Source organism: Pseudophryne corroboree, chromosome 4, assembly GCF_028390025.1.
Source record: "Pseudophryne corroboree isolate aPseCor3 chromosome 4, aPseCor3.hap2, whole genome shotgun sequence".
In the NCBI taxonomy this organism is placed as follows: domain Eukaryota; kingdom Metazoa; phylum Chordata; class Amphibia; order Anura; family Myobatrachidae; genus Pseudophryne; species Pseudophryne corroboree.
The window spans coordinates 459,542,451-459,557,305 of NC_086447.1; the positions used below are offsets into that span (position 1 = coordinate 459,542,451).

A 14,855-nucleotide genomic window follows, 5' to 3' on the forward strand; every position below is an offset into this window, starting at 1 on the left:
AAGTGTGTGTGTGTATATGCAGGTGTTGAAAATGATGCAAAGTAAGAATGCTTTCAAAAATAAAAGTATTAATAGTTTTTCTCTAACGTCCTACAGGATACTGGGGACTCCGTAAGGACCATGGGGAGAGACGGGCTCCGCAGGAGACATGGGCACTTTAAGGGTGTGTACACACGGTGAGATATTTTCTTGAGATTTTGACTATATAGTCAAAATCTCAAGAAAAGTTAGTGCAGATCGCAAGGTGAAAGTCACCTTGCGATCCCGATGCGCGGTCCCGCCAGGTCAGCATCGCAAGAAAAGATAGACTGTGCAGGCAAGTCAATCCTTGCTAGATTGGTGTACTATCTAGTTCATCTCACATGTCAATGACATCTCACATAAGCCAAAATCGTACATAAGCCAAAATCGTAAGCACACATAGTCCATATCTCAAGAAAAGTTAGTCAAAATCTGTGCTATCTGGGCTCCGGGGAGCTCAAGGGAAATCGCAAGTAAAAATCGGGCATAGCAAGGATCTCACCGTGTGTACACACCCTAAGAAAGAATTTTAGTTCCTGGTGTGCACTGGCTCCTCCCTCTCTGCCCCTACTACAGACCTCAGTTTGATTCTGTGCCCAGAGGAGCTGGGTGCTTTTCAGTGAGCTCTCCTGAGTTTGCTGATAGAAAGTTTTTTTGTTAGGTTTTTTTATTTTTAGGGAGCTCTGCTGGCAACAGACTCCCTGCATCGTGGGACTGAGGGGAGAGAAGCAGCCCTACTCTCTGAAGCTAGGTCCTGCTTCTTAGGCTACTGGACACCATTAGCTCCAGAGGGATCGGTACGCAGGATCTCACCCTCGCCGTCCGTCCCAGAGCCGCGCCGCCGTCCCCCTTGCAGAGCCGGAAGACTGAAGCCGGGTGAGTATGAGAAGCAAGAAGACTTCACAGGCGGCAGAAGACTTTGTGATCTTCACTGGAGGTAACGCACAGCACTGCAGCTGTGCGCCATTGCTCCACACACCTACACATACTCCGGTCACTGTTAGGGTGCAGGGCGCAGGGGGGGGGGGGGGCGCCCTGGGCAGCATTTGGGACCTCATTCTGGCAATTGAACACATATATACAGCTGGGCACTGTATATATGTAGGAGCCCCCGCCAAAGAAATAAAATTTAAGCGGGACAGAAGCCCGCCGCCGAGGGGGCGGGGCTTCTCCCTCAGCACTCACCAGCGCCATTTTTCTCCACAGCACGCTGAGAGGAAGCTCCCCAGGCTCTCCCCTGCTGATACACGGTAGAAGAGGGTTGAAAAGAGAGGGGGGGGCACATAATTAGGCGCAAAAAAGTATATAAACAGCAGCTACTGGGTTAACATTAAGTTACTGTGTTATTCCTGGGTTATATAGCGCTGGGGTGTGTGCTGGCATACTCTCTCTCTGTCTCTCCAAAGGGCCTCGTGGGGGAACTGTCTTCAGAAAGGACATTCCCTGTGTGTGTGGTGTGTCGGTACGCTTGTGTCGACATGTCTGATGTGGAAGGCTATGTGGGAGAGGAGCGGGAGCAAATGAATGTGGTGTCTCCGCCGACGGCGCCGACACCTGATTGGATGGATATGTGGAAGGTTTTAAATGATAATGTAAATTCCTTGCATAAAAGATTAGACAAGGCTGATGCATTGGGACAGGCAGGGTCTCAACCCTTGCCTGATCCTATGTCGCAGGGACCGTCGGGGTCTCATAAGCGCCCACTATCCCAAATTGTTGACACAGATACCGACATGGATTCTGACTCCAGTGTCGATTACGATGATGCAAAGTTACAGCCAAAGTTGGCTAAATCACTCCGATATATGATTATAGCAATTAAGGAAGTTTTGCACATCACAGAGGAAACCCCTCTCCCTGACACAAGGGTTTATATGTATAAGGGAAAGAAACCTGAGGTAACTTTTCCCCCCTCACACGAACTGAATGAGTTATGTGAAAAAGCTTGGGAATCTCCAGATAAAAAACTGCAGATTTCCAAACGGATTCTTATGGCGTATCCTTTCCCGCCAACGGACAGGTTACGATGGGAATCCTCCCCTAGGGTGGACAAAGCTTTAACACGCTTATCCAAAAGGTAGCCCTGCCGTCCCAGGATACGGCTACCCTCAAGGATGCTGCTGATCGCAAACAGGAGGGTACCCTGAAGTCCATTTATACACATTCAGGTACCTTGCTCAGACCGGCAATCGCGTCGGCCTGGGTGTGTAGTGCAGTAGCGGCATGGACTGATACCTTATCAGAGGAGTTTGATACCCTAGATAGGGATACTGTTTTATTGACCCTGGGGCATATTAAAGACGCTGTCCTTTATATGAGAGATGCTCAAAGAGACATTAGTCTGCTGGGTTCTAGAATAAACGCTATGTCGATTTCTGCCAGAGGGGTCCTGTCGGCAATGGACAGGTGATGCCGACTCTAAACGACATATGGAGGTTTTACCTTACAGGGGTGAGGAATTGTTCGGTGAAGGTCTCTCGGACCTGGTCTCCACAGCTACGGCTGGAAAGTCAAATTTTTTGCCTTATGTTCCCTCACAGCCTAAGAGAGCACCGCATTATCAAATGCAGTCCTTTCGTTCACAAAGAAACAATAAAGTCCGAGGTGCGTCCTTTCTTGCCAGAGGGAGGGGCAGAGGAAAGAAGCTGCACAATACAGCTAGTTCCCAGGAACAGAAGTCCTCCCCGGCCTCTGCAAAATCCACCGCATGACGCTGGGGCTCCACTGGCGGAGTCGGGGCCAGTGGGGGCGCGTCTTCGGAATTTCAGCCACATGTGGGTTCACTCCCAGGTGGATCCCTGGGCAATAGAAATTGTGTCTCAGGGTTACAAGCTGGAATTCGAAGAGGTGCCTCCTCGCCGGTTTTTCAAATCGGCCCTACCGTCTTCCCCCCTAGAGAGGGAGATAGTGTTAAATGCAGTACAAAAATTGTATCTTTAGCAGGTGGTGGTCGAGGTTCCCCTCCTTCAACAGGGAAGGGGTTATTATTCGACCATGTTTGTGGTTCAGAAACCGGACAGTTCGGTCAGACCCATATTGAATTTAAAATCTCTGAACCTATACTTGAAGAGGTTCAAGTTCAAGATGGAATCGCTAAGAGCGGTCATCGCCAGCCTGGAAGGGGGGGATTTTATGGTGTCACTGGACATAAAGGATGCGTACCTTCATGTCCCCACTTATCCACCTCATCAGGCGTACCTAAGATTTGTGGTACAGGACTGTCATTACCAATTTCAGACGTTGCCGTTTGATCTCTCAACGGCTCCGAGGATTTTCACCAAGGTAATGGCGGAAATGATGGTGCTCCTGCGCAAGCAGGGTGTCACAATTATCCCGTACTTGGATGATCTCCTCATAAAAGCGAGATCAAGAGAGCAGTTGCTGAACAGCGTATCTCATTCACTGAAAGTGTTACAACAACACGGCTGGATTCTCAATATCCCAAAGTCGCAGTTGGTTCCTACGACTCGGCTGCCTTTCTTGGGCATGATTCTGGACACGACTTAGAAAAGGGTTTATCTTCCGATAGAAAAAGCCCAGGAACTTATGACTCTGGTCAGGAACCTTTTGAAATCAAGACAGGTGTCCGTGCATCATTGCACTCGAGTCCTGGGAAAGATGGTGGCCTCATACGAGGCCATTCTCTTTGGCAGGTTCCATGCGAGGACTTTCCAATGGGATCTGTTGGACAAGTGGTCCGGGTCACATCTACAGATGCATCGGTTGATCACCCTGTCCCCCCAGGGCCAGGGTGTCGCTCCTGTGGTTGCTGCAGAGTGCTCACCTTCTCGAGGGCCGCAGATTCGGCATTCAGGATTGGATCCTGGTGACCACGGACGCAAGCCTCCGAGGTTGGGGAGCAGTCACACAGGGAAGAAATTTTCAGGGTCTTTGGTCAAATCAAGAGACTTGTCTGCACATCAACATCCTGGAACTAAGGGCCATATACAACGCCCTACGTCAAGCGGAGGCCTTACTTTGCGACCAACAAGTTCTGATCCAGTCAGACAACATCACCGCAGTGGCTCATGTAAACCGCCAAGGCGGCACAAGGAGCAGAGTGGCAATGGCGGAAGCTACCAGGATTCATCGCTGGGCGGAGAATCATGTAAGCGCACTGTCAGCAGTGTTCATTCCGGGAGTGGACAACTGGGAAGCAGACTTCCTCAGCAGACACGACCTACACCCGGGAGAGTGGGGACTTCATCCAGAAGTCTTCGCACAGATTGTGAGTCGGTGGGAACTGCCACAGATAGACATGATGGCGTTCCGCCTCAACAAAAAGCTACAGAGGTATTGCGCCAGGTCCAGAGACCCTCAGGCAGTAGCGGTAGACGCCCTCGTGACACCGTGGGTGTTCCGGTCCGTCTATGTATTTCCTCCTCTTCCTCTCATACCCAAGGTGTTGAGAATAGTAAGAAGAAAAGGAGTGAGAACAATCCTCGTTGTTCCAGATTGGCCACGACGGACCTGGTATCCAGATCTGCAGGAAATGCTCACGGAAGATCCGTGGCCTCTTTCTCTAAGGCAGGACCTGTTGCAACAGGGACCCTGTCTGTTCCAAGACTTACCGCGGTTGCGTTTGACGGCATGGCGGTTGAACGCCGGATACTAGCGGAACAGTTCTCTAACTGAGGTCTGGAGGAGGGGCAGAGAGGGAGGAGCCAGTGCACACCAGGAACTAAAATTCTGTCTTAAAGTGCCCATGTCTCCTGCGGAGCCCGTCTCTCCCCATGGTCCTTACGGAGTCCCCAGCATCCTCTACGGACTACGAGAAATAGATTTACCGGTAAGTAAAATCTTATTTTTTGTTATCAATTAACAAAATGCAAAGTGAATAAACAGAAAAGAAATCTAAATCAAATCAATATTTGGTGTGACCACCCATTGCCTTCAAAACAGCATCAATTCTTCTGGGTACACTTGCACAAAGTCAATAATGAGTGTCTGCCAGCAACAGTGAAGCATGGTGGAGGTTCCTTACTTCTGCTCATTCACTTTGCATTTTGTCAATTGAGAAAAATAAACTACTAACACTTCTATTTTGAAAGCATTCTTTCTTTGCAGCATTTTTTCCCCACACCTGCCTAAAACTTGTGCACAGTATTGTATACACATACACTAAAGTGCCAAAAGTCATGGTATAGGTGTCAAGAATCAAGGCCCTCATTCCGAGTTGTTCGCTCGCAAGGCGAATGTAGCAGAGTTACACACGCTAAGCCGCCGCCTACTGGGAGTGAATCTTAGCTTCTTAAAATTGCGACCGACGTACGCGCAATATTGCGATTACAAACGAGTTAGCAGTTTCTGAGTAGCTTCAGACTTACTCTGCCTGTGCGATCAGTTCAGTGCTTTTCGTTCCTGGCTGACGTCATAAACACACCCAGCGTTCGCCCAGGCACTCCCACCGTTTCTCCGGCCACTCCTGCGTTTTTTCCGGAAACGGTAGCGTTTCCAGCCACACGCCCCTAAAACGCCGTGCATCCGCCCAGTAACACCCATTTCCTGTCAATCACAATGCGAACGTCGGAGCGATGAAAATGCCGTGAGTAAACTTACTTTCATCATAGTAAAGTTACTTGGCGCAGTCGCAGTGCGAACATTGCGCATGCGCACTAAGAGAATTCTCACTGCGATGCGATGAAAATCTCCGAGCGAACAACTCGGAATGAGGGCCCATGTATGACTCCCTTTAGTCCGGCGATGTGCTGCATGGCATCGAATCCACAAGTGGAGAGATTTTGACCCATGCCGTCTGGATAGATTCCCACAGCACCCTGATATTTGTAAGTGTAGGATCTTGGGTGCGAACAGACTTCTCCACCATGTCCCATAAATACTTGTTTGAGTTTTTGTCAGGCAAATATGGTGGCCACATCATTTGTCTGAACTCTCCATTTTGGGAATGATGACACTGTGCATTATTCTGCTGGATTATTCCATTGTTGTAGAGGTATAAGAAAAAAGGGGGGAACCTGGATTGCACATCCTATTACTAAAGATATCAATAGGTGCTATCATGCTGAGGCTTCTAATACTATGCTGGGGAAAGAGAGATGCAGATGCACACTCTTAGCACTAAGAACACTGATAGTAAAAATAATTTAAATAAACCCTCACAATTAACATGGAGTATAATTGAAGTTCTTAGCACACATTTGCGCAAATATGTGGGCCCATGTACCGCGGCCAGGTGACTTCATCACATGGGTCCCTAACATCCCTAATACTATCACATTCTATAAATTTATACAGGACTTACCTCTAAATAGTGCCATTATCAATGTGTGATCTGAAATGCAGGAACCCAGCTAATTAAAACACCTGAGGGTGAATTTGAGGAGTGCCAATCCAGAGGAAGGAAGCCTTGCCTTCCAGTGTACAATATATACACAAATATAGTGGGAAAAAAAGGGGGTATAAGAAGTCCATGATGGGCTGCAAATGATGATCAAGCAATGCAATGTAGAGGTTACCGGTCAATGATGTCTTCAGGTGGACCAGCAGACTCAACCCATGCCACGTGACACACCCCATACATAGAAGCATAGCATAGAAACATAGAATTTGACAGCAGATAAGAACCACTTGGCCATCAAGTCTGCTCCTTTAGGTAACCTCAACCCTGTTTGATCCTTAGTTCTTTGTAAGGATATTCATATGCTAAATCTTGTTTAAATTGCTCTGCAGTCTTTGCCTCTACCACCTCTGAAGGGAGCACTCGTTTGACATGATCTCCCACCAGTACAGCTATGCTGTTTGGGATTCTGTAAATTGTTTGATTGAAGTTATTCTACTTCTCTTTTTCTTAAAAGTGTTTCTATTACTTCCCTTACTACTGATGTAAGGCTTACAGGTATGTAGCTACTTGCTTCTTCCTTGCTTCAATTTTTGTGCAGTGGTACTATATTCAGTATTTTCCAGTCCTCTGGAATAGCACCTCTAGCTAGTGATTGGTTGAATAATTCTGCTACCAGCACATCTCTAATTTCTTTTAGTATCCTTGCACCTTTATGGAATCACCACCAGCCTGCACAGTACCTTGTTGACAGCTGGCGTCCATGGCATCATGGGGTCTACACCACACCCAAACTCTACCATCAGTCCGAAACAATTAGATAGGACCATGTCACATGTTGCCACTCCTGCAGGGTCCAATTAGCATTGTCACAAGCCCATGTGAGGCACTGTGTCCGGTGTCCTAGTGTTAACAGGGGCACTCTGGTGGGTCTTCTGCTACCATATACCATGGAAGCTAAAGAACACTACTCTGACCACCTGGATATGCATCTAGTACCTCCTGCAATGAATGTGAATGTGATTTATGCCAGTGTCGCTTGTCTGTTACCATAGACAATACTGGTCAGATTCCGCTGGTCATGGTCATTAAGCACCAGTGGTTGGCCACTGTCCACCTTAGGCGGTAATGCCATCCATGAGGTATTCCTGATACACATGTGACACCTTAACTGGGGAATTTGAATGTTTGCCCAACTTCAGAAATGTCCCATTCGTCAGGCACCCACTATGATGCCCGGTTCGAACTTCATGTCACCTTGCCATGAGCAGCCTAGTCGGTGTTCAAACTGACTCATGAGATGTCAGATTACAACTGATTCAGGTCTGGGCATTTCTAAGACGTCACAGTATGGTGGCGCCACTACCATTACTCTTGCATAATGCTATTCCATGACTTTTGCCACTTCAGTGTATATATACAGTGTATGGTAGAAGCAGCTGCCAAGGACCTGTAGCAGGCCTGTTCCATCCCCCTATACTGCATATTGTGGCTGTAGCTCTAGTAACATCATATACTACTGCTTTGGTGGGGGGGGGGGGGGGGGTAATGGTAGATGGTATTGTGACATCAAATCACCAAACCCATTGAATGGTATAACCATCTGTGGTTTTATTGTGTGCATGCGCAAAAGCAGTCAGAGCTTTGTGCCACTGCCGGGTATCCACAGATGAAAACATAGGATTTTAATTACCTACCGGTAAATCCTTTTCTCGTAGTCGGTAGGGGGTACTGGGAATCCATTTAATACCATGGGGTATAGACGGGTCCACTAGGAACCTTGGGCACTTTAAGAATTTGATAGTGTGCGCTGGCTCCTCCCTCTACGCCCCTCCTACCAGACTCAGTCTAGGAAACTGTGCCCGAGGAGGCGGATATACTTTGAGAGAAGGATAGATAAGGAAAGTGGTGAGATTGCGAACCAGCACACAGAGAGAGGCCAATGCTGTCCAACAACCGCTCCCCGGACGGTGCCTTTATCAGAAGATCGTCCAGGTACGGAATTATGTTCACTCCCTGTTTGAGGAATAGAAACATCATCTCTGCCATCACTTTGGTGAACACACTCTGTGCCGTAGAGAGACCAAATGGCAGGGCCTGGAACTGTTAGTGACAGTCCTGCAGTGCAAACTGTAGTTAAGCCTGATGAGGTGGCCAGATCAGAATGTGAAGGTACGCATCCTTGATATCCAGAGACACTAGGAATTCCCCCTCCTCCAGACCTGTGATCACCGCTCTCAGAGACTCCATCTTGAATTTGAACACTCCTAAGTACGGGTTCAACAACTTGAGGATCAAAATTGGTCTTACCGAACTGTCCGGTTTCGATATTACAAACATGTTGGAATAATGGGGGTAATTCTGAGTTGATCGCAGCAGCAAGTTTGTTAGCAATTGGGCAAAACCATGTGCACTGTAGGGGGGGCAGATATAACATTTGCAGAGAGAGAGAGATAGATTTGGGTGGGTTATTTTGTTTATGTGCAGGGTAAATACTGGCTGCTTTATTTTTACACTGCAATTCAGATTTCAGTTTGAATACACCCCACCCAAATCTAACTCTCTCCGCACATGTTATATCTGCCCCCCCTGCAGTGCACATGGTTTTGCCCAACTGCTAACAAATTTGCTGCTGCGATCAACTCAGAATTAGGCCCAATGGACCTCATCCGAGTTGTTCGCTCTCTAGCTGCTTTTAGCAGCAGTGCAAAGCTGCCGCCCCCTGGGAGTGTATCTTAGCTTAGCAGAACTGCGAAAGAAAGGATCGCACTTCCGCAGCGCTGCTACAAAAAAATAATTGTGCAGTTTCAGGGTAGCTGCAGACCTACTCCTACCTAACGATCACTTCAGACTATTTAGTTCCTGTTTTGACGTCACAAACACGCCCTGCGTTTTTATCTGGCACGCCTGCGTTTTTTCACACAGTCCCCGAAAACGATCAGTTACCACCCAGAAACACCCATTTCCTGTCAATCACTCTGCGGCCAGCAGTGCGACTGAAAAGCGTCGCTAGAGCCTGTGTAAAACTGAATCAGCTTTTGTGAAAGTACGACGCGCGTGCGCAGTGCGCCCCATACGCATGCGCAGAATTGCCGATTTTTTGCCTGATCTCTGCGCTGCGTACGAAAGCAGCAAGCGATCTACTCGGAATGAGGGCCAATACCCCTTGTTTTGCGATGAGGTGGAACTGGAACAATGACCTGAGTCTGTACCAGGTTTTGAATGGCATCCTGTAAGGTTATACTTGCCTCTTGCGAAACTGGTAAGCCTGATTTGAAGAATCTGTGAGGTGGTAGCTCCTGAAACTCCAGTCTGTAGCCCTGGGAAATAAGATCTATGACCCAGGGATCCTGGCACGAACCTGTCCAGATGTGACTGAAAAATTTCACCCACCAGTCTTCCAGGCTTTGAGGAAGCAGAGCTTGAGCGCTGTTCCTGAGAACCGGCAGTTGCTGGTTTGCGTGGTTTACCTCTAGCGCCTCTGGTGACTGTAGAAGAACCTCTGTTTTTTCCCTTAAACTTGGCAGTCTGAAAGGACTGTAGATTAGGTCCTGAGTAGGCCTTCCTGGCTAGGGGAGCTGCAGAAGAAAAATATGTGGACTTACCCGCAATAGCTTTGGAGATCCGTTTGTCTAGTTCATCTCCAAATAAGGCCTCTCCTGTGAAGGGTAGGCCTTCCACGCCTTTCCTGGAGTCCACGTCAGCAGTCCACTGTCATAGCTATAAGCCTCTGTGTGCTGACACTGCCATAGCAGTGGTGCGTGCATTAAGCAAGCCTATTTCTTTTATGGCTTCCACCATAAAGTTCGCAGAGTCCTGTATATGTTGCAGGAGTAAAATAATCTCCCCCTGAGGCAAGGTATCTAACCCCTCAAGTAGGTTACCCGACCATTTGGCAATGGCCTTAGTAATCCACCCACATGCTATAGTGGGTCTTTGGGCCACCCCAGCAGCTGTATACAAGGATTTGAGTGTAATCTTAACTCTACGATCAGCTGTGTCTTTTAGGCAGGCTGCACCCGGGACAGGTAGTACAGTTTTCCATGACAGCCTGGATACTGATGCATTCACTATCGGTGGAATTTCCCATTTTTTCCTACCCTCAGGAGGAAAAGGAAAAGATGATAGCAGCCTTTTAGGGATTTGAAATTTCCTATCAGGATTAACCCACGATCGCCACGGGTTTTATTCCCACTGTATGGGTATCCTGGACACCCACGAGTGGAAATAGTCCCTGTTGGTCGGAATGCAGACTGTCGGGATAGTGAGGGGGCGGGATGTTGGTTGAGGTCAAGTGACCATCGGTCTCCCTACCACCGGTCACATGAATACCACCCTCTATGAGAGCCTCTATTCCCTGTGACAGAGTAGCCTCCCCCACCTCTGAGTCCACCTCCCCTTCCTCCATGTCTGACCCTTCATCATCAGAGTCAGACTGCAGGATATCGGCCAAAGTACGTTTTTGCAGACAAATGGCAGGGGACTGAGACGCTGGTTTGGGTACTGAGTCTCTTCTTCATAAACTCAGTCATCGATTGTCTTAAGTATTGCGTCTCTTTCTCATTGCAGGACAATTTAGTAGAAATATTGGAAATCATTCCCTTGATGGAGTCCAGCCAAGCTGGCTCTGACCCGCTAGTCTGGGAAGGTACACTGCACTGAGTACACAGTAGTGAACCCCCTGGAGAAGAAGAACACTGTGCCTTACATGAAACACACTCTTTGTCTGACATACTGTGACAGTGACAGCACACACATAGGAACAGGTTAAATGCACAATTAACCCACAACGAGTCCTTCCAGGGAGACACAGAGATAGTATGGAGCCAGCACATGGCGCCCTTACTGCTAATGCCAAGCTTAGCCGGGTCGCAGACTAAGTACCTAGATTAGGGACTCAGTACACTAATAATCGCTCCCCCCTGCTAAGACCCCCTGGTACCGCTGAGGTAATTTGGAGTCTCACCAGAGGAGCTGCGCGTCCCTGTCTGAGCATCTGTGTCCACTGCAGAGGGAAAAAGGTGCTGGTGAATTGCTGGATCCGCTCATACTGGCTGAGGTAATTTTGTGCCTAAAATGGAGTCAGCCCCCTTTTAAGTCTGTAATGCCAGTCTGGCTACTGTGTACACATATAGGCCCTCATTCCGAGTTGTTCGCTCGCTAGCTGCTTTTAGCAGTATTGCAAACGCTAGGCCGCCGCCTTCTGGCAGTGTATCTTAGCTTAGCAGAATAGCGAACGAAAGAGTAGCAGAATTGCTACTAAATATTTTCTTGCAGTTTCTGAGTAGCTCCAGACCTACTCCTAGATTGCGACCAGCTTGGTCCATTTATTTTACTGGTTTGACGTCACAAACGCCCTGCATTCGGCCAGCTACTCCCCCGTTTCTCCAGACACTCCCGCGTTTTTCCCTGACACGCCCGCGTTTTTTAGCACACTCCCGGAAAACGCTCAGTTACCACCCAGAAACGCCCCTTTCCTGTCAATCACTCACCGATCAGCAGTGCGACTGAAAAGCGCTGCACGAACAAAAGCAAAACTGCTAAGTTTTTAGTTAAATAACTAAGCGCATGCGCACTGCGTACCATGCGCATGCGCATTTAGTAACAAATCGCAGCATACCGAAAATCAGCAACGAGCGAACAACTCGGAATGACCACCATAGTGTACTGAGACTCAGTTCGCACCCTCAGAAGCTGTGCGTCTGCACTGTGTACTGAGTCTGGAGACCCAGCCGCCCGATGTAGAAGCCATGCGTCTCCATACCCTCATGCCACCATAATGGCCGGCGACCCGCTACCTGGGACGCCGGCTTAGTACTCACCACTCTTCTGGCTCTATTAGGGGTGGCGGTGTGCTGCGGGAATGTACGCTCGCCGTGGTGGGGCTTGCGAATAGTTCCCTCAGGAGCTAGTGTCCTGTCAGTGAGAAATGGGACCATTAACCTTCAAGAAGTTGCCCCCCCCCCTCCCTAAGTCCCACAAAGCAGGCAGGCTGGTGCCATACAGTCCTGCCTGAAAATAACAAACAGATAAAACAATTGCAGAAAACTCTTCGGGAGCTTCCAGCGATGTGACCGGCTCATCCGGCACATTTTCTAAACTGAATCTGGTAGAGGGAGGAGCCAGCGCACACTATCAAATTCTTAAAGTGCCCAAGGCTCCTAGTGGACCCGTCTATACTACATGGTACTAAATGGATTCCCAGTATCCCCAAGGACGTAAGAGAAAGTTAGCTTCGGTTAGGCATCAGATGGCTGGCAACCACTGAATATACGTCATTTGATTGAAAAAGTACTTCCTTCAAATTGGCAGCATCAATGTTTTCCAACCTAGCGGAAACCCCACCTGCGTTTGCCTATGAGATTTGACAATAATGATCAGAGCCGACTCCAGGCACCTTCCATAGGAGCAGTGCTTGTGCCGGCTGTCAGCCAATCAGAGCTCGCGAACCGACAGTTGCAGCACCTGATTGGCTACCAGACAGCAAGATTTGATTGGTTAATGAATCGGAGCCATATTTCAAATTACCATCACCCGACGAATACCGGACTTCTGTGAGGGGCTAGAGAGGCGTGCGCTGCACTTTCCTCCCTTCAGACACCAAGCAGCAGCAGCAGTGGCAGAAGCACAGCAGCAATGAGCACTACAGGGAGCATTACGTGTAACTGGCACTACAGGGGTCATTATGTGTATCTGATACTATACTTGGGGGCATTATGTGTAACTGGTACTATACTGGAGGCATTACGTGTAACTGCCACTATACGGGTATATAAATTTATAATTTGATAACATAGTATATGCTCGTGAGGCCATGCCCACTTTCCCAGGAGTACATTGAGGGGAGGGCTGCTCACGGCCCTGATAGTGATTTGTCAAAGTAGTTACATATATATCATTGGGGACATCGTAGTATTGCTTGATATATCACTCGTGAAGATAATGACATTTTATTTTCAGCGTCTACAGGAAGCATGTCAGTGTTGTGTGTGAGAACCACAGTCCAGCACGTCTGGCATATTTACAGCCACTCTGTGCTGTCTTCCAACCGCCTAGTCCTCTGCTCACACAGCCGCAGCGTGACAGCTGCAGAACGCGAAGGCCTGAAACCTCCTGCTCGCCGTAGCCAGAGAGATGACGTGTGTGTGTGACCCGGGGACTGACGGTTGGTTCTATATCGGAGTGGGAGAAGGGACCTTGTGACGTACCTAGGGGAGGAGACACGTCACCAGGGGGAGGAGCTACGGCCTAACAGGGTACCCAAAAAGTACGCTCGCCACGCTTCGGGCTCGGTGGCTCGCTCCGCTCGCCACCTAATTACTAAAGGTAATAGTTGGTGGCGGGGATAGTAGAGCAACTGTCCCGCTGGCCTAGCTCCTCCCCCTTGTATCGTGGCTCCTCCCCCTGACGAAAAAGGTCCCTTAGGCCACTTGGATCTAGCCTCAACCGGGGACTGACAGTTCAGCAGCTCCACAGACATGTCTGCCGACTGGGAAGAGATACGGCGGCTGGCGGCCGACTTTCAGCGGGCCCAGCTCAGTGACACCGTGCAGAGGTAACTCAAGACTGCTGGGACCCGTACAGCTTAGTGACCGGGCTGTCCGTATGTTACATAGGAACTCGGCAAGCAGTGTCTCTTCAGTCGTGCTGCATGCCAGGGTGGAACATTTAGCTGGCTTCATGTAGTTTGCACCTCCACCCATTCTCCCTGCACAGGCTGCAGCTCCCTCCTAATACTATCACAGTGACCTGCTGTATGCAGCGTTACTTAGTGTTACATAAACATCTTTCTCACAAATGAATTGCACAGGGGTAGTATTAAGGTGCCTGAGCAGCAGCAGCTGTTATGCATCCTCACCTGCCTGTACTGGCTGCCTCCAGGTACCGTTGACCTGTGTTGTGGCTGCTGCTCTTCTCCTGTCACAATCACAGTGTCTTTGGGCCTGAGTCAGAGCTGGATGGGTGTAGAACATTAGGTGCATGCTCCTGATGTTTTAAATGTTGCATGCGCTCTAATGGTTGCTGCCGGAAGATGCATATAGTTATTGAATGGAGATCCATGCAGTTTCGATATACGTTCCAGGACAGTGACTAGGGGGATGGCTTTCATTGGAAGTTGTGTCAGTGTCAAGTACTGAATCGAAAGATACAGCTCCACTGGTACCTATGGCCAGGTACCTTCAGACATGCTGAGTAACCATAGGGTTGCTGCAATGTCCAATGGTGTGGCCGATGTCCACTTGATGGTGTGACTTTCAACGCATCACAGCGGATTAGAGCCAAAGCTGGTGGCCATCTCAATAAGAAGCCCATTAGCTGTGAGTTTTAGCATAAATTCACAGTGGTGGCCGCAACGAAAGGTGCAGCTACTATTACACATCCATCCACCTCTGTATCCGTATGAAAGCCAGGAGGAACGAGAATGCACTAGGGGCAGATGTATCAATCCCGGAGAAGTGATAAAGCAGTGATAAGTGCAAGGTGATAACGCACCAGCCAATCAGCTCCAATATGTAAATTGGCAGCTAAGGAGCTG

General features: G+C 48.8%; 1 protein-coding gene across 1 annotated transcript in view; it reads left to right on the forward strand.

Annotated features, from left to right (window-relative positions):
* The first annotated feature begins 13,381 nt into the window (after positions 1–13,381).
* Positions 13,382–14,855, forward strand: part of UFL1 (UFM1 specific ligase 1) — a 199,640-nt gene continuing 198,166 nt past the window's right edge. Inside the window, exon 1 of the mRNA XM_063917010.1 lies at positions 13,382–13,874. Coding sequence (XP_063773080.1) covers positions 13,798–13,874 — 77 coding nt within the window. The 5' untranslated portion in view covers positions 13,382–13,797. The remainder of the gene's footprint in view (positions 13,875–14,855) is intronic.